Raw genomic sequence first — 20367 nt, 5'->3', positions numbered from 1 at the left:
ATCCACCTAACTTATGCACCACAATTCGTACAGCAGACTCAGTTTCAAGATAAAAGGCGCAACATGCACTTTGAGAATGTTGGCGGGGATGTTCATAATCCTGGTGGAGAAGTCTATGGAAATGTTGGCCAACCAGGAGGTGAGCTACATGTTATTTAAGAGTAATCTGGAATTGGTTTCTATAAAATATTGTTTTCGTTGAGATGTTGACGAAGGTGTTCATTTCCTGGTAGAAAAATGCGGATAAAGATTTGCCAATCTGATTGTTCTTGTTATTACAGAGTATTATGATATAGCTGGGAGTTTTGCAGAACTTGTTTAGCCATTAGGTATTTGTCTTGAATGCAAACAAAGCTACTTTTTAAAGTCTAAATTTCATTTTTTTTTTGCAATCAAATGTACACTGTACACTATCTTAATTATTATCTTTTTGAATTGTTTATTTGCATTAACAACTGACTCTCTTTAGCGTTATATCTCTCTGGTGGTTTTGTGGAGACTGCTGACATGATTATGTTATGCTAATATTTATGTTTTTCTCTCTATTCTCTCTCAGAACTAACAATACAGAGGACTCAGAACAACCAGGTTCTAGTCAACCTCTTGTGCAAGGTGTGTGTGTGTGTGTGTGTGAAACATAGTGATAATGGCATTACTAAATGCATTCCTTTGGTTATAAAAGTTACACAAATAGTAGTCAGTCATTTATCTGTTTTGATGTATGTTGCCACGAGTTTTATGAAAGTGCACAATCCCAATAATATCATATTCTTTCACTGTATATTTGCTATAGCAAGTAACACCCATTAGTCAGAGCTTGGCATGCTCGCACTCAAAATTGAGAGAGCTTTTCTGTAAGAGCAATCTCGAAAGCAAAGCTCTTTTCAAATTAGTAATGGAACCACAAGCCCACTCTTTCTATGAGTTATCTGCTCGTTGCTCTTTTTTGTACAAGTAACGCTCTGAACGCAAAAAAGTGAATAAAAATGGTTGGATTAAAATAACTTTTAAGTTTTTATGCTCTTTTAGCACATGATTCTGTATAGTTAATAAAAATGACTACTTTGAGACTAATTTAACGTCATACTAAGCATGTCAGAACCATGTGATACTGGTTTGATATAAACGCTTAATATTTTATGCTGATAGCAATGGTCAATGAGGCTGGTGACTGATGAAAAGATAGGGAGACTCACTCAGATGAACCGAGTTGTCATCGATGTGTAATAATTTGAATCACTTTGCCGTTATTTTTGTATCTTAACCGATATTTGCTTTGAAAGTGAAGAATATGAAATTAATGGACGTCAGCATCTATAGTAATTCTTGAAAGTGTTTAATACTATACTTGTATATTAATCATTTGTAGCATGTCTGACTAAAACAAAGCTCTTCAACACCAAATTTCATAAAATTTACATTTACAACAAGCCATGATAAGCAATTAATAGGTTACAGTTAGACACATGTTTTACAATGCAAATTATGCGATTTGTTTCAAAACTCGCCGGACTGAAAATATTTTTAATCGCTAAAAAAAAGGTGGAAGCGTGAAGGTTCATGGTGAGGTCACGGCAAAATTGCTGAGATTAGTTTAGAGCAAAATCAGTATTTTTCTGCTTTTTTTAAAACTTTGGTATGTATCTAAGGGTTATTAGTTTCGGGCCTAAATTTTAAGGAAATTGAAAGTATTATTTATGCTGATATATGCAACACTTGCGGTAAATGTTTGTATAAATTAGAGTAAAGTTGACTCAAATACCATTTGTGTGGTACTCGAAAGTGCCCGGGTACTAATTTTCCAGTACTCAGGTGTACTTGATTGTTTTTAAAATACTTGAATTGGTATCATACTTGTTTGTCAATCTTTATATTTGATTTGTTATTGTTTATTATCATACATTGCTTACATCTTTCTTAAATAAGTTTGTCAATCTATAATCTGAAGCTACCGTTCGTTATGATCGGTCATCTATGCAACCTTATTTCGTTGCTACCTTTCGATCATTATATTCACCTACTGTGTTTAAGATTGAAGGAATTAAAAATCATTCCGTTATCAAAAATCATCTCTGGTGTAAATATGTTTGTTTTGTGTTTTTCAGAAGATTTCCGGCATAGAGAAATCATTCGCAGATTGGAGAAGTATCAGTACGGACATTATGGAGGTAATACTGTTTTTAGCATGTTTTGTATAAATGTATGTGAATTTTGTGGCTGAGTAGCTTGTTTCAAGGTTTCAATTTTGTTTTTGCAATACATAGTTCCATAACTAACATATCATTTGCCAAGTGATGGATTGTGTTTTGTACAGCTGAGATAATTGTTGTTCTATGTTTAAATGAACCAATGTGTAACATTTTATAGTTGTGTTACTTAAACTTAATTGATAAAACTATACACAGTACTTGGTTTGATTTCTATGTTATGTGGTGAACTATGTTATTTTAGATATACTGGTAATGAGTTTGCATCTTAAATCTTTTGCTACATGGTTTAATCTTTTTTACTGATTCAAACATGGTCATGATTTTTCACTGATTGAGGTCTGGTTGCCAAGCTTGTCTTTATGCATTTTCATGTTACAGTCGTGTTTTATATTTGCTGGTCTTGCTCGAATTTCGAACTGTTCACCTCAACCAGTCAACAACACGCATAATTTGGTCTTCTTTCTATTGTATTTATATTCTTTCTTTAAAAAATTTTGATTTTCTTATGATTTTGCGAGCCATGATTAACAGGGCACCTTATCAAACTCCTTAATTTTCGCCTTAGGCCTAGGCTCTGTGCTATTACAACTGTAGCGTTGCTGCGATCAAGTTAATACTCCCTTGTAACTGCAGATAGGTTTGTGATGGTAATTTAAATCTATGGTTAACTCAAATAGAATTAAGTTTTAGTTTTGTTTAGGCGATGGTGAATTGCTGCGTGTTTATGAGCAAATTCGTCAAATCAGTGACGAGCAGCTCACAAAGAATGCAGCGGAACTCTTCCCAGAAAGGCTGCATTTATACAGTATCAAGTTGACAGAATCACAAATTGACTCGTTCCTGTTTATTCTCACTAAAATTGAGAAACGCATCGATGAGCTTTATCTGATCAATTGCTTTTCTAAACCAGAAGATGTCGGTCGATTATTTGAGACAATTCAAGCAATGCCAGGAAAGGTTTGTCTATTTATTTTATTTTCTGTTTTTTCGTTCAACCCTATTTAGACTAGGTGTGGCCTTTCCTGCACACAGTCACAGAAAAACGTGGCGTACAGTTGCATTGTTTGCTGTAGAAATTTGAAATTTGGTGACTTTTCCTAAAAAATGTTCAGCTATCTGTCCATGTTCGTTTTATAATGTTGGATTTTGTAATTTTTGAAATATTGTCGTATTTTCATAATTTTGCTCTCTCTCCGCATTGAAGCGTATCGTTTTCGTTTACTAAAAATATTTTTGCGACTTTAATATCAAATTTTATTTCTGCAACGAATACTCAATCGTGGTTTAAGTTAGTCGCTTAAAATTCCTTCTATTTTTTTTCAAAATCCTAGAATTTGTTCTGGTCCAGTAGGCTGCTATAGGCCTAAGCTATCATCTGGCTAGTTAGTTATTAATTAGTTGACAGTAACCAGTTAACTTCTATGCGTTAAATATTAGTATATTAATTTTTGTTATAACACCAGGCTGTAGTTTAATTTTACAAACATTTTAACACTAGATCGGATTTCTTAATATCAGTGACAACATAATCCCGAAGATACCTTCAAAATCCTTCTTCAATAAAATCGAGATTTGGTTGGATATTCGGAATTGCTTCCCTGATGATGACGCATTGAATGGGAAGCGCTATGCGAACCAATCAGAAATCGCTGAAATTCAACGAGTGCTTGACCAATTGGATGACTCGGTATTATTTATGTCTTGTTATGTTTGTGTGAAGTTGAACATTGCTGAGGAATTTAATCTCAAACTTATCATTTACAGGAGTTGAGGGTTGGTCTTGGTTGGTGCGATGGTAAATTGGTCGAACTCCGCTCGCGAAAGAAAAGTGACATCTACGTGTGACGTTGTCATCTTCAAGCAAGAATTTGATTTTACTTCGATAAATACCGTTCTTAAAATCGATTCATCTACACATAACGAAGAGCGACGGAATGCGATTATATTTTGTCAATCGCGACCTGTTCGGGAATCGAACTCGGGGGATTTTTAGACAATGCAGTTCTCGTTTATTCTGATGTGCCACGCGAAGAGCTGTTGCAGTGGTGCTTAAAAGTGAATTATATTGGTATTGCATAGTTACTATCACTGGCGATCAGTTGAAATAGGCGGTTGGTTCCATTTCACTGCCACTTCATGGAAGTTATAATTTCTTTGTTTTACCGAATTTTTTACATTCCTTAGTTAATTAAAGTTGATTACTTTGCTTTATATTCTGTTCACCGTTTGTCAATTTATTCAGTCGTTCATTTGTTAAGTTCGTTGCCGGTTGAATACAATTCTATTCTCCCACGTGTTGGCCGACTAATACCTGCGAAAATGCTGCCGAGAAAGACACGCGACCTCATGATAAGTCAAGAAGAGTTTTTCGTGCTCTCAGACTTGAGTAGCTCTTGGTTCTGACAGCGGTCGAGAAAGCTCTGTGAGCCGTCGTCCAAGTCGGCTTTCACAATAGAAGAGTATTCGCTGGAGAATGCGCCGAGAGCATCATTGTCAATGGGCAGAGACGGCCACAGATGAACCAGACTAAGAGTTTATTGCTCTTACTCATTATAGCGCTTTTGGCGAGGTTTGTAATTAACTTTCTACTTCTGGTTTGGTATTGCTATAAATGCATGCGATTACAGTGTTTGATTTATTTCTATTGATCAGTGACTTATTTTCCAAGTCATAGATATTTTTAAATGAATGTAGTGTGGCATGAGACTATGTCATTGTGACTAGAAAATGGTAAATTGACTGTAAGTTTGTAAATTCACGTTGGAGGTCACAAAGGACCTACACCTACACAATGTACAACTGCCTGGAACAGGAGGACTGCATTATATTGATGATGGGAAATTTAGAGAACAGTCACTCGTAGAACTTAGTCGTGCATTGAATACCGGTTACAACTGCGTGTTTGACCACTTGTCTAGGATTAAGTAAAAAACGTGTCATCTTACAGATTCTTTACAATTGTGAGTAGGCTTAACACTTTTTCCTTTTTGTGTGTTTTCCATCACCCAAAACAGTTTTTCGTTAAACAAAACTTAGACGTACACATAAAGCCTGCTGCAATTGGCATCATTTTTAACAAACCTATATTGAGCGACTCAATAAAACACTTGTCATGCCTAAAAGCTAAAGATGTTATTTACACCAATGGCCAAACAATATTTTCACCTTATTGCCACGCCAGAGATCACTAACTGCGGTGTGTCATACAAGCATTTTAAACCGGGCCGCAACTCAGGTGGAATTTGTGTTTTTGTATAACAACATTTTTGTATCACAACTGAACGACCAATCAGTCATTTTATTTTTCGTCATAGGCGTGGTGGGGACGAAAAGAAGTACTAGTTGCAACATGCCCAAGAACAAGGAAAAAAGGACAAGCTTTAAAAAGCTTAAAATATGTGCAAGTATAATGATGGCATCACTTGATGATGACAACTAGCACGGCCACTAAACCAGAAAAACAGAAGTAGGTGATGTATTCATGCAAGAGACTGTTGACGTTGACCGTAGATTCAACGCTGTACATCAGTGGATGGGAAAAGAAAACCCACCGTAAAAGAATCCCCATCCCAGGCAGAAGCCCGGTTTCTCGTGGCCATGGTAACTATACTGAGCATTGATGTCGAGCCCAGTAATGTGCAGCACAATTGCACACCGATGTTGGTCTCTGGATAGACGTCATTGCTGCTCACTGCATCATGGAATCTTTGTTAGGTACCTTAACAGTCATGTACAGAACATGATGTCATTGCAGTCCAATAGATGGTGGTGCATTGAGAAATACTCTTTTACCTGGGTTCGATAAATCGAAAGATGTTGATGAGTCGTTTTTTAATCAAATAACCGGATCTGGAAATGGTGCAAAGACATCAATCTGGAAAAATATGGTAAAAGCCACCAGTAGTAACAGCATTAAAATTATTTTATAAAATTTAGTTGTAATTTCAGTTATGTAAGGTTGTCATCATAACAATGTGATCAAAACAATCAATCTCCAAGTGCTTGTCAGGCAAAGCAATTATGCACATACTGGATGCTTAGGCCATTGCTTTACTTAATGTATTATTATGATTTAGCAGTACATGGAGAAATGGTTTGTACAGACAAACTGTTTCCATGAAATCGTTTAAAAACACAGCTAATACAATTACATTATCACTACTAACTTGCATGCACTTGATTTGTTGTCGAAAGATGGCCAAAGTTGGTTCTTGAGTGTGCTCCAGCATCAGAAGATTGGAATTCTGTCTCCGATTCCACTGCAACCACAATCTGCTGACTTCAACCATCAGACAGAATTCAGATCTTTGCAGACTGGTCATTTTCACATGCTGTCCACCTCTTGTGCGAAGTTTTGGAAACTTTTCTGAGAATTCAACTGAAGCCAATTTAGTAAGAGTAGATACATGGTTTAGGTTTAGGGGTGTACAATTTTGAAGAACGAATGCTCAAAAGCCAAGTTTCATTGCGATCGAATTCACTTTTGTTGTCGATTCATAAATATCAGCTTTCATTAAATATTTCTTTGCATGCGCAGACTCCATTAGACATTGACTTGACGTTGCAAAATGTGTAGCGCAGCAATTAGCGTCGCCATAAATTAAACCGCATCAAAACTTATTTGAAAAGTGTCATAAAACTTTAACCGATAATTACATTATAGGTCTTATTGTAAAGGCGAAAAAAGCACTGCATGGGCTTCAATTTGGTGAACTCGACATTATTGCAGAACAAGATTCGAAATTTTCGGTTCGCAATAAACTATTCTTGATTTTTCTAGAATAGTAAAGCATTCTGTATTGTACACCCCTAAAATAATAGTTAGTATGTAACTATGCTTGCCAAGTAGCAACAAACTAACTATGATTGATAGCTATAGTTAAAGCATATGTCGTTTGATTGACGCCTAATTTTGATTTTATAGAAGAGCGGTTAGAGCACCAGACTCGCAATGATGCGACACCCAGCGGCTCTACCGTTGTAATGACCTTCGGCAAGGCTTTAACGACACTTGCTTGTATTCACTGGCCCTCGTGAACAATTTCAAGTTGTGTAAAATCAAATGAAAAGGAAAATGTTGCAACAAAACGATAACTCGACAACCGACAACGAGGAACCATCGCCGATTGTAGGTCGTGCAAAGAATATCCTTAATCTATGGATGTACAATTGGAAACGATACCATACCATACTATACCATTGCAATAAGATATTTCTTCGCTTAAAAATAGTAAACTACACAGTCTACTGTAAAAGGCATTGTGACTCAGCAAACACTTCCAAGTCAGCCTCATGGAGAAACACGTTTTTTGATGATTTGCATTTCTATGTCCTCCTGCGTATTTCTCTTGCGGTTGGTTCTTTCCCGCGTTGGGGCCCGATAAATCGGATTGGTCAGTTTTTCTTTCTTCTGTTTCTTCGCTGCTGCGCCACGATTAACGTAAGACCGGGGCCTCACTTCATCAAGAAATAAAAATGATCAAAAATGTGTTCAAAGCGATCAATAAATCATAGTTTTGCCAATAACCTGATGGTGGCAAAGGAGGAATCCAATCGCGAAGATCGTGTATCGGATTGTTTATCACTGAGAAATAAGCGATCAAGACCACTTTCAAAGATTCCAGTATTATGACTGTTTCAATGAAAGCGCTCACGAAAGAAACCAACCTGAAATATTGTCGAGTTTTAACGCATGTGACGAAATCTTAAATGTTTATTATTTGGTAACAATTGCTCACCAATCCCTGCAGGTTTCTAGCCCATACGTCATTCCGTACATGACGCAAATCACCGTCGACGTGACCATAACTGCAAAGATATAAAACCAGGCCACGTAGATAGAAAAATGAACAATAGCGAGTGGATCCAGAGTGTTGGGATCAATTTCGGCGATTGTCAATTCTTGCTGTGCTTCCGTAGCAGTCAATGGCGGCCTGTATATGAAAAATTTTACTTCACAAACAAAGTTACTTCAACAACCATATTCATTACCTTGCTGATGGTCTCATTTCTGATGATGTCATCTTTTTTGCTGGTGATGACGTTTTAGCCACATCACGTTTAACCTGCAATGGTTTGTGCTTTTTCACTTTTGACATCATAGGTTTTACAGGTGATGCCGTTGTGGTCACTTTTCGTTCAACGCGCGACGGGATGTGTTTTTTCACTTTTGATGATGTCACAGGTTTTACTCGTGATGAGTTAGTGGTCACTTTTCGTTCGACGCGTGACGGCATGTGCTTTATTATTTTTGATGACGTCACATGTTTTGCTGGCGATGACTTATTGGCCCCATCTCGATCGACGCGCGACGGGATGTTTTTTTTCACTTTTGTCGACGTCACAGGTTTTACTTGTGATGACGTCCCGGCCCCATTTCGTTCAACGCGCGACGGGATGTGTTTCTTCATTTTTGAGGACGTCATAAGTTTTACTGGGTATGACGTTGTGGCCACTTCTCTTTCCCCGCGTGACGTGGTGAAGTTTTTGTTCATCGTCGAATCTCTCAAGTTTCGGCGATTGTTTTGTTGTTTTGTTTCGTTTTCAATTTTAACTTTTCCTGGGAAAGTTTGCCGTTGCCTATGGACGAGACTTGAGATGTCTTTTGAGGTCGATGGACGATCTTTATCGTCAGAAATATGTTGACCATTCTTTTTTCTGTTTTGGTCAACTTTTATGCTTTTCTTTTCTGGACTTTTTCTCGTGTTTGTGACGTCATAGCTACGTGCAAGTGATGTGGTTGGTTCTTGCTGCCCTCTGGTGGTTTGTGTGGATTGCGGATTATTGTCAGGATTTGAATCTTTGTTCATTTTCCGTCGTTTGGCGTGACGAAACATCAGGCTAATGAAGTAGGGTCCAGGAAAGCACATTAAAGCGCTTTCAATACCTTTTTGATAGAAGTAGAAAGTTAGTAAGAGTTTACCAACCTAATCATCACAACCACATAAACCACGTTTCGGCTTTTGCTCACTTTTGACTGAACTTACCGACAACAATGTGGGACCACTTAAAGTAGTAGTGACCAACTGTTAACACATTCCCGTTTAGTGCGTAACTGTGACCATGAAACATCATAGATGTTAACATCACCATAAATATAAAGAGAGAGCAAGTTGAAACTCTCTCCACCCGAGTCATAACGTCATGTTGCCATGGCCTCATGCCAAAAACGGAATACCAGACGTGTCTGAAAATGATAAATTATGAGATAATTAACCGGCACAGCGTGGTGGAATCTTTTACCAACAAACCTGTCTTTAAAATGGTTTTCGAGTTTTATCAGGAACAAATTTGTGGAAATTTGTAGCTGGTCGATCGTTGCGACCGGGAATGTATATTCCACGTCGACCTCGCTAAACCATTTGCCGCACATAAAAAACCAACACTCGCTGGTTTCCAAATCCCTCACCACCATCCGCTCAAGGTACCTGAAGTATAGCTCGCAATAAATCAATAATTCATACAACTCCTGATATCTTGTCACTAATTCATACCACTTAGGGCTGCTTCCTCCGTCATTGCGCCACATTTTTACTGCTCTGACGTCACCCAAACTTTGTGGTGTCGTAACGAGGAAGGACTGGACGCTTCCCGTGGTTAAAATGTTTCTGTTTTCGCGCTAAACAAATAGTCAAAGATTATATGACGTCAAAACAAACAACATTGACACACGATGGCAGACGTCATCATTTACTTGTATGACGTGAGCGTTACTAGTTTTCCTTTTGCCCAGCAGTCTTATGCAGACAGCCGCGGTAGTGCCGGCGTGTAGACGACTACCCGTGTAAATTGTGACGTAATACCGGTGCTGGTCGTCCGGTGAGTTGTCGTCAACTTCAATGAAGAGTCCCTTCAAAGTTGTTATGATTAAATTATATAAAGTTAAACAATTTTGATAATTTTTTACCTTTTTCTCTGCATCTTTGTCTTTATATCTCGCCCATACAAGGAGAAGAGCGTAGATGGAGTACAGGACAAATAAAAAGCTGATGATCACTGGATTATCTTGAAAATGCTCCCAGAGATTCCAGGAAAGCTAAACACGATTCGACAATTTATTAAAAGTGATAACTTCAGATGCGTCGTAAACTTTCTTACTTGGCTCTGATCGATCTTGTTGGGAAGAACAACAAGAGTGGAGGCGTAGAGAGTGGGAACAATTTTTTTCTCTCTTTTCCTTCTCTTGTTGTCGTTTGTGTCTTGAGTTAAGTCACATTCGCAATCCACCAGCCCGGTTTCAATGTTTTGATGGACCTGATCATTATGAGATCACTTTCTTTAGTTTGTTTGGAAATAACGGACACTATGAGTAAACTTGATTTGACATTTGCTGAAAAAACCGTATTTAGAGCAACATTGACATCAAATATCTCACCTTGCAAGAGCTCTCGCTCCAGTCTTTGGCATCGACGTCCCAATGCAAACACTCGAGCATAAAGGACGAATACGTCAAGTCAATCAAACTTCCTTTGCGGTAATAACCTTCTCCGAGGTCAACTTGGATGGTCAAGTTAAATTCGTTTTCCGCAACCGGAAGTGACTTCACAGGAACCAACCAGGAGTATGATGATTCTGGAAATAATTTTTTTTCAAAAGGAACTTGATGAAAAGTAAAAAATGTAATAATTTTACGAAAGCACTGACCTCTACAAACATAAAAATTGCCTCACTGCAATATTTCACTCAAACAAACCTTTCTCGTGAAACGTTTTGTTTAATTTGAAAGGGCTGTTGTTGGTGGTTTCCAAGCTTAATTTGCAATTTTGTATTTTCAGGTCCATGTTTTCAACATGAATTCTGATGATAGAATGACTTGTGCGTCGCCTTTGTGTTGCCAAATCCAACAAAGCTGAACCTGTCGCTTTACTGTGACAATGTGTGACGTCACAATTGCTTTGGACCCTCGTTACGATATTTTCTTTGCTAGGCTGTGTTGGTAAATCGAAGCCGACAGTTTGGTTTTCAGCTTCTTCGTAACTGATAGGAATCTGGTTTTCCCATCCCGTTGCCAAGGTAACAGAGGTCACGAGATCGACTTTATGTTTGTTCGTGCTAAAGTCGACGAACGAAGTGTTGTAGGTGAAGATCTAGAAATCATGATATCATTTTGTTATCGCGGTATATCGCGCAAAATAAAGCAAATTAGAATTCATACCTCTACATTGATCACTTCATCGCTTAGTGCCTGTATGTTTGGAAGCCGAACTAGGGAAGAGTTACCACCGAGAGGATCTGAGAGAAAAAAGTTTTTGAATGAACTCGTGGAAGTAGAAACACGTCGCAGCACTCGAGCTTAAAACGTGTACGAGTTGAACATGGACTTGGTCACTTACTGATGACATCATTGTTTAGTTTGAGGAATCTTCCTTTGATAAACTTTGTTTCAAACGTAACCGCTTCTTCCCCAGGTACCAATGACGTCATAAGCGCCCTTCCAAGCCTAGTCATTCTTGATGTTTCTTTAATCTTTTATAATAATTATTTATTGTTTAGATTACTGATTTGTGACGTCAGCAAAATTAATTCGCTTTGTTACCTTAAAACTAGTTTCTTTAGAAGCTTCAATCAAATTTGACGTCACAGTCAAGCTTGAAGCCGCAATTGACCTTATGATGTCATCATCCCCCTCGCGTTTCAATTTCAAAGCAAAGCCTTCTGTTCGATCCATTATTCTCACCACTTTTTGCTAAAAAATATAAAAAACAAACAAACGCATCATCTATTGTTATGCTTTAAGCAATTTTTTATTTCTCTGATAAATTTTTAAATCGTAGAATTCACCAATTTCAAGGACGTGACATCAAAATCTTTGGTCAGGTGACTTAAGACGTCAGCGACTTGTTTCACTGAGTCAAGGGTGACAAGCGGGTATTTCCCGACTTCTTCAAATATTTTACGTTTCTGTTAAATGAAAAAAGTGAAGGAGTATTCCGATAAGATCGCCGGTTGATTAATAACCTACATATTATTACGTTATAAACCGACCTCTGATTCGGTGAGAATTTTTGTTGGCGATATTGGCACTGGCAGCGTACATTTCGCGATCTTCTGCAAATCATTGCTCCAAAAAGCGTTGAAAAATCCCGCTTTTAACTTATTACCGGCCTGATGGTTTTCCGTTAAAAAAACTGAGAAATTCCTCTCATAGCAAGATAGTCGAGAGCCGCATATTTGCACCACAATCGTGACGAAACTAGGCAACTGCTCAGATGTCAGAACGATGTCATTAACACTTGAGTCGTAGCCATGTTGTAAAAGAAATTTTTGATCTAAAAATATTTTTTATTTTAGACTTAAACATAACCAAATCGCTCCTGCAAATACGACATAATTGCAATCAATGTAAAATGCGCTGCAACAGAGCAGTGACCAGGGCTCGAGCGATAAGGAATCATCGCCGGGTTTAAGTTGAGCTAAAACCTTTCTCAGTTTGAGGATAAAATTTGTGACACCACGCTCTGGAAACCAACTAAGACATTTCTTTACATGCCACAGCATGCGACTCTACCTCTTTCTTTCACAAAGAAGCTGTATTTGAGTGACGCTTGATCTTTTCCGAAACTAGTACACGTCATATTAAACTTTGTGACTTCGGCAGTTCCAATTTCGGGTGTCGCCCGGCAACCAACGCCACTAGGTGATGATGGTGGGGTAAGGAACAGGGTTACCGAAGCTTTTTCCCCGTCGATATTGTAACCTGAATGTCAAGTTAAAAATTTTATATGATGTTGGTCAAAGGTAGACATACCTATAAGTTCGGACAAATTATATTTACCTGTTCCTGTGACGTTTGATGACGTATCTATTACGTTGAGAAGTGATCTACCGAGTTTACAAAACCGCCGGTTCTGGCACAAATGCAATTGTCGTCCGGATTTCAGCGACAATACCCAACTATGACGTGAGCAATTGTCACACACTATTTGCAGAATGATTGGCAGGTGAGGAGAAAATAACTTCCCGCAGTTTGACCAACATCTAAAGTTAAAAGAGAAATGTTAAGTTTAAGCCCAATTTAGAGTTAAATGAACTGGATAAATGTTTTAAGTATTTTAAAACTTGCCTCAAACTAACGACCGGGACTGGTTTTGATGTAAATATAACTTTTTGATCAGCAAACGCTGCGTCATAATGCTCGCCGGATACAATCAACCTAACGTAATAATTTTCGCTTCGTATCAGTTTGCTCATGGAAATTTCCATTACGTCATCGCCAGTAACCCAGAGGGTGTGCCAATCAAAGCAAGAACCTTAATTAGACGTGAAAAATAAAAATTTATTTTTCAATCAGAAAAGTCGAAATTGAGGAATTATTTTTAAACCTTTTCTTTGTATTTTTCCTATTTCCGCTTTCATCGGGAGATCTTTCTCTGTGACGGCACAAAACCAATCGCGATTGATATTTCTGTCATATTTGTTGAAATCAATGGAAGCCTCAAATCTCAAAACGGTTGTGTTCGTTCCTGTGTAAAAAGGTTGAACATTTCAAGATTATATTTCTTGTTACGGGAAACCGCAAACTTTAATCATAGAAATCTAATATTATCGACTCACCAGCCTGAACCACATCTCCTCCCTTGATAATAAAATTCAATTTTCTTGTAGGAATTTCTATCAACGCATAACCATTGACTTTTGTTATTACGCTGAATGTGTGGTAACTAGTGAGGTTGACAGCGATATTTATGACGTATAAACCCGGCAACAATGCATCGGGTTTTATCACAAGTTCTGGTTGAACTGAGTTCGTCTGAAGTTGAACTTCATCGCCGGTTTTTGGGATGTCTATCTTTGACGTCACCCGATACACTCTCCACTTGTAATCGAGGAAGAACGCGTTCCTAACGCAGTTGAATATAAGGTCTGCATTTAAGACGAACTCTTCAACGAATTTTAAAGGTTCGTCGAGTCCACCGCCAACTTTCCCGTCGCGAATTCTCACGCTATGCAAGCATGAATACATGAAAGACATTGGAACGGATCCTACGAAACGAAATGATTGTTTCGTATTTGCGATAACCACGGTGACTGGCTTACTCCCAGCCTCGAAGAAAAGGCTTCTCTGTTTGACGAGCTTGTAAGGTTTGACGTCGAATGGTAAATTCGGCAAATCTTTGTGCTCGTATTCAGACTTTGAAATCTTTAAATTGACGATCTGTGAGCTATCCTCGATCGTCAGATTCATTACGAAGTCCCCCAAGTCACCTCTGACGAATACGTAGACGTCTCTGTAGTAATCGCTAAAGTCCAACCTTCGCGACGTAATATACACGTCATAGATCTGAGGTAGAGCTTCAAAAGATCTTGATGACGTCAATGAAGAGATATTGTTTTTGGCCGTTGCCACAACTTCATAAATTCCTGGTTGAGATACGGTTGCCTCTATCGCCATCAAGTGGCAATCGCTTGGGCAGAATTTTGAAGTTTTCCAAACTGGCAGGTTGGTTCGGGTCGATTTGATCTCGACTGTAAGATCAACCGGCGCACCTTGACTAACCGTCGCGCTTATGACGAAATAATTGGGTCTAAGACCGACGTATTGTTTCGTCATTATATTAAAGCTTTTGATTTCTTCGTCAAAAGTGATTGGTGTGGCATACGTCACAGAAGAAACGTTGTTTTGCAACAATAATGTGACGTTGTGTATCCCGGGTCCAACCAATTTTTGCGTCTTTGTGTTGAGTTCAAATTTTACTTTTTCGGTTCCATTCAATAAAAACTTTGTTTTGTTAAAAGTTGCCTGGGTCTGGTAAGGCGAAATGATGACGTCATCCACCATAAATGTGTATGAGACGGGGAAGTAGTATTTGTGATAAAATACAAACTCATCAGGATTTGGATATGTGCTGCTCCATTGCTTATGGAACATTCTTAATTTTTCAGCTGATAGAGCAGATTCCACGTAAAGATAGAGAAATTCAGCATTGAAATCTTCGTTGGTTCCGATAATGACACACGTGGCACCAACCTTGTATTTTCCAGGATATTCAAATGAACGTTCAACTGTCAAAATTGTAGTTGAAAGATTTGTTTCATCGCTGGAACCGAACGATATCCTGCATTCAAGGTTCAAGCTGCTTGCGCCGGTTAACTTTGCCACAAATTTGACTTTTTCGTTTGTTGCAACGTGCGTAGCGGCAGTTTCTAAGCTGAATCCTGTAATAATTGTGAAGTAAAATATCAAATTGTTAGTAAAATAACCATAAACTTAGTGTGTTTTTTGTTTTTAACTCTTCGTTGTTAATTTACCAATGCGAGAATAAACGAAGGAAATTCTTGCCCCGTTGCACTTTTTCGTCAATGTTTGCAGAGAAATTACGCCATTTTCTTTGAATATAATAATTCCAGGTTTATTAGGACCACAATATTCATCAGAAAATCTACCTCTGGATATTAGCAGGTTTTCTTCTGAACAGCTGTGTTACAAAAATAATGATTTTTAGACGACTAACACGTCATCACTCATGATCCATGATGTATAGCTTATTTTCCTCTCATAAAATCAAACAATTTTTTTGAAAAGAAAATACCAAAACAAAGAAAAATTTATAAGCTACATTAATAATTTTTAGTTTTAAAATTTTAGTTTTTCAATTGTAAATGTTAAATCTACTTTCACATTTTGTCCAGTTTAGAGACCGCTCGTGGCAAGAATTCTTGTCACAAATGTTTTGGTATACAGTTTTGATTTCATTGCTGTTACTTTGGTTTGATTTTTTAGTAATGATCGACACACTCAGGCTTTCATAAGTGATTAGGATCATAAACTGAGCAGAATCGCTCCAAATGTCGGGCCGTTTTCATGGAAAAAGAATCTTGCAATCTAGGCAGCAGGAAAAGTCCAATCGCACTTTTAATGAATACTAACCTAATACGTAGCCTATATATGTTTCGTACTTTAACATTTAGCGTAAGTGGATTCCACAATTGCTTTATCGTTTTCCTCACAAATTGTAAAAAAAAACACTCGCAGCAATGACAATATTTGACGGTAGAAATGCTTGTGTGGTTTGTATGGAACTTTTTTCTATTCCACAAAAATCTAATTTCACCCAAGCACTTTGCTTGCGCTGATCGCTATTAATTGATAAGCACGGTTGTATGTTTGTGCCAGGAAGAGAACACGCAGGCATAGATGGCATAACAGTACGAAAGTCGGTCAAGTTCTGAGCTTAACTGTTTTGCACCCTAGTCTTACATCTTGATTAAAATTAGTTAACAGCAAGAAACAGCCAACCCAATTCTGTTAGAAAACCATTCTTTATAAATATGTTATTCTATATGTCATGGTAGGCCTGTGGGTGTGGCGTTCATAGATTCTTTGCTAAAAATGGTATGTTGCAAGCAAATCACAATATCACAAAAAGTTCTGTGTCCCGGCTAAGGAAATATAAATAAATATTAAAAAATTCTGGCTGTAAAAACGACATCTCTTTTCTGGCTATATAGCAAAAAATGAACACTTCACCTTACAACAACTTCATGAAATTGGACATATGCCTGTTCCATGTTGTTAAGTGGAATTTCCCACGACATAGAACCAGCTGCGTTGGCACATTGCCCTGCGGTTGGAAAATCAACTCTGCCAGTCGCGTTTCGCAAGATTATCTTGCATTCTGAAATAGCAAGATAGCGTTAGAATTTAACGGATATAATCAAGCTACCATATGTTAAAAACTATAGTGGTAGTAGCAGCAATATCCAAGTTGAAAACGATAAATTATGTTTTCCCAAAAAAGACACTGGCAGCAAAACACCTTTCTTTGTTGTTGTTTGCTATTGTTGACATTACAATGGTGGCATTGTCAAGCAGTGACAGATCAAGTCAGCAGCCTTTTACAAAGAGTTAAGAAACTGAGTAAAAGTTTAGAAAAACAAAGTTCAACCAACATGAACTTTTATAATCTTCAAAGCTGCAAGTTTAAGCGGCAGAGTTATAAAACTCACGTCGATTTCGCTGAAAACGTGAAACAATTTCATTCTTTCATCGATTATCACAAAGGTAAAAATGTTTATAAGACCAAAGCGATTGTAAAGTATAGCTCAGGTAAAATATAGTGGGTTCAACCGCTCTAGCATCGTGACATATTTTGTCTTCAGAATGCACGAGCATCTACGCAAGTGGTTCAACATCAAGTGGTATCTACCCGATATGGCTCAAGGAAGGATTCCAGTTTATCTATGTCTACTGTGATATGGAGCTCGTTTCAACTAAGAAGGGCTGGACAACAATACAAAGAAGATTAAACGGGGAGGTCAACTTTAATAGGGGTTGGAAGGATTACGTCATAGGATTTGGGAATTCCCGGAGTGAATATTGGCTAGGATTGGAAAATATTTATCGTTTGTCGAGACAGACCACAACAGTAAATGCAGTAGAACGAAGGATTTTTATAAAATATCCCGAACTTGGAGTTGACCTTGAAGACTGGGATGGTATTAAGCAGTTTGTTCAATTTCCAACATTTTGGTACTCACCAAAATCATTCAAATACAAGCTAATTGTGAAGGATTTCCCGAGATTCAGCATTTTTAACTATTGGACGCCTGTAAAAGGTAGCCGGTTCAGCACACCGGATGTCGATAATGACGAAAGCGAAAGCCTCCATTGTGCCAGGGACTACAAATCGGGTTGGTGGTTTGATGACTTTTATTGTGGAAAATCGAATCTAAACGGTCCTTATCCCAAGTATAGGCAACCAATGACTTGGGGCAACATTTATTGGGGAAATTGGCGAAAAGTGAATGAGAATAAAACCGCATTGCGTTTTGTGTCTATGAATTTGTATCACAGCAAACCGTAACCAAATAAACTTGTCATACCAATACATTGTCAGTCAGTGTCATTCTTTTCAGCATTTGTTAGCTTTCAAAACATACTTTTACCATTGTGGTCTGGCATGTGTCCGGTCCGCATCACTACATTAAAGTTATGCCACAGAAATATGTTCTATTATTTGTATAAGAAAATAAAACCACAACAACTCTATACTCAAAGCGATTTTACCGTTAAAATTTCAAGCTGTTTTGGAAATTACAATAGACATAATGGCTGCGAAAAATGTGTTTATGAAGGGGCATAGCCCAATGTGCAAGTGCGAGCAGCATTACGCAGCCTGACGGTCTTTGCTGACCAACTGCGACAGATGTGAACCGAAACAACAGAATGGGAGTTTAGACGTAAACAATAACACAATTTGATGTTTGCAACCATAACACAACGTTTTTTACTCTCCATTGTTAAAGATACGCGAAGACCAGTTTCCTGTTATAGTGTTGTTTCCTGTGACCTGTTACAGTGCAGTAGGTTGCGGTATATGAAACAACGTTTATTGAAATGTAGAAAAGTCTTTTCCGTATTTAGCGCATTGATCTTCAGCACTTGTGGTGATACAAAACATATCATGTCCACTTTTCCAGTGGCAGACATCAGACGACTAAACGTTAAGGGCTAGGGGATGGAAGATTTTTACCTACCTTTTATAAGGCGACCCTCTATTACTTTCTAAATGATAGGTTACACGTTACAGGATTTACCAACTTTGACTTACTACCGGTGATACTAAAAATAATGGTTCCAACTGTGCATAATAACTTTTATAACAAGCAGTTGAGCCATAACAAACAATATCTCGCTTAGAAATTAAATACTTTTGAGTGTCAGCCAAAACGATGTAGTCGGATTAGGAGAAATTTTTCTAGAAAAAGTGGCTCAAAGCTCATTTTCGAGGGACTAAGGTAATTAAAAAACGGCCAATCTGACAACTTTGTTTGGCATTTGTTGTCTATTATATCAATTGTCGTCAGACGACAATATGGGGAACTACCTTCGTTTATGTGTATACTTACCATAATTTTGTGGCTTCAAAGCGGGACGCTTTTGACATATGACGTCACAATAACATTTTTATCGAATACAATGAAATAAATAACAAACAAGATCACGAATTCTTCTTCAAGAAGAACCGGTACGCTACACAGCAAAAACAATAATAAGAACATGCTAATGTTCGTGTATGGCTTCTATGCGGTATGCTTATGCTGGCTGACTGAATGCCAAACCGGGACGTTTGGCCGACCGATCGGAACGCCGGGACAAGACGTTAAAAAGGGGGACTGTCCCGGCTAAAACCGGACGTATGGTAAGCCTATTTATGTGCAAACAAATACTCACAATTTACAGTTAAAGGCTACTCCACTGCATAAAACGAAACTGCCTAACCCAAAGCTACGGTATAATTATCCAACAATACCTGCGCACACCAGCACAAAAGTGATGACCAAAGCAACTTTGAAAATCATCAAGATTCAGATATTCTCTTCTTGGTGAAAGATACTTTTTATAGCTTGCTTATGTAAAACAACTGTCAAATTGCGTGCACAGCAAAGCTTACCACTTTTGGTATGACCAATTATTACACATTTAAAACCTAACTAACGGGCTTTCACAAGTACATTGTTACGTCACGACGAACATTGTTAAAAAACGATCAAAACGTTGGTTTCAAGTATCACAGTACTAGCAAGGATTATGCTATATCTGTTTGAGTGGATCTGAATAACTCCATCAAAACTTTGTAATATAAACGTCGTTTATACTACAAAGACTTACATTTTGGAATAAAACCGGTTCCAACTGTGCACAATAAAATTTTTAACAAGCAGTTAAACCATAACAAATAACAGCTCGCTTAGAAATGAAACACTTTTGAGTGTTAGCCAAAATGATATACATGTACTCAGTTTAGGGAAAACGTTTTTCGAAAGGGAGGTCTAAAGCTGATTTTCGAGGGACTAAACTACAAAAGCAAATAAAAAATGTCCAATCTGACAACTTTGTTTGGTATTTGTTGTCTATTATATCAATTTGGGGAATATCAGATCACAATATGGGGAAGCACCCTTCGTTTATGTGCAAACAAATACTCACAATTTTACAGTTAAAGGCTACTCCACTGCATAAAACTAAATTGCCTAACCCAAAGCTACGGTATAATTAATTATCCAACAATACCTGCGCACACCAGCACGAAAGTGATGACCAAAGCAACTTTGAAAATCATCATGATTCAGATATTCTCTTCTTGGTGAAGGATACTTCTTATAGCTTGCTTATGTAAAACAACTGCAAAACTGCGTGCACAGCAAAGCTTACCAC

The 20367-nt window shown here is 37.8% G+C and overlaps 3 protein-coding genes across 5 annotated transcripts in view; 2 read left to right on the top strand and 1 right to left on the bottom strand.

Moving 5' to 3' along the window:
• Positions 1-7698, top strand: part of LOC143470251 (uncharacterized) — an 80445-nt gene extending 72747 nt beyond the window's left edge. The window contains exons 14-19 of one of the 2 annotated variants that reach the window (XM_076968272.1): positions 3709-3897; positions 3975-4779; positions 5525-5810; positions 5925-6097; positions 6405-6602; positions 7135-7698. In XM_076968272.1, coding sequence (XP_076824387.1) covers positions 3709-3897; positions 3975-4055 — 270 coding nt within the window. In that variant the 3' untranslated portion in view covers positions 4056-4779; positions 5525-5810; positions 5925-6097; positions 6405-6602; positions 7135-7698. Of the gene's footprint in view, positions 1-2910; positions 3168-3708; positions 3898-3974; positions 4780-5524; positions 6098-6404; positions 6603-7134 lie in introns of both variants that reach the window. The other variant, XM_076968273.1, reaches the window with a different exon arrangement.
• Positions 5495-20354, bottom strand: LOC143470245 (polycystin family receptor for egg jelly-like). 2 transcript variants are annotated; one of them, XM_076968251.1, is made up of 27 exons: positions 20224-20354; positions 16678-16825; positions 15459-15625; positions 13764-15365; positions 13532-13672; positions 13273-13459; positions 12985-13187; positions 12718-12906; positions 12195-12478; positions 11991-12110; positions 11746-11895; positions 11543-11675; positions 11365-11441; positions 10903-11296; positions 10585-10781; positions 10308-10463; positions 10117-10245; positions 9904-10059; positions 9704-9828; positions 9461-9637; positions 9197-9396; positions 8202-9096; positions 7949-8143; positions 7738-7877; positions 6377-7667; positions 6003-6084; positions 5495-5928 (listed from the first exon to the last, which is right to left on the bottom strand). In XM_076968251.1, the coding sequence occupies exons 1-25, from the start codon at positions 20273-20275 to the stop codon at positions 7501-7503; spliced, it is 6384 nt and encodes a 2127-aa protein (XP_076824366.1). In that variant the 5' UTR covers positions 20276-20354; the 3' UTR covers positions 5495-5928; positions 6003-6084; positions 6377-7500. The 2 variants fall into 2 exon arrangements, with proteins under 2 accessions (XP_076824366.1, XP_076824367.1); XM_076968252.1 differs by lacking the exon at positions 20224-20354 and adding an exon at positions 19463-19613.
• Positions 16833-18013, top strand: LOC143470637 (fibroleukin-like). Its single transcript, XM_076968891.1, has 2 exons — positions 16833-17211; positions 17310-18013. The coding sequence occupies exons 1-2, from the start codon at positions 16932-16934 to the stop codon at positions 18011-18013; spliced, it is 984 nt and encodes a 327-aa protein (XP_076825006.1). The 5' UTR covers positions 16833-16931.
• Positions 20355-20367: the final 13 nt, after the last annotated feature.

This window comes from Clavelina lepadiformis, chromosome 9 (genome assembly GCF_947623445.1).
Source record: "Clavelina lepadiformis chromosome 9, kaClaLepa1.1, whole genome shotgun sequence".
Classification (NCBI taxonomy): domain Eukaryota; kingdom Metazoa; phylum Chordata; class Ascidiacea; order Aplousobranchia; family Clavelinidae; genus Clavelina; species Clavelina lepadiformis.
Note: the sequence above shows the minus strand (reverse complement) of the source record. Positions and strands in the feature narration are given on the sequence as shown.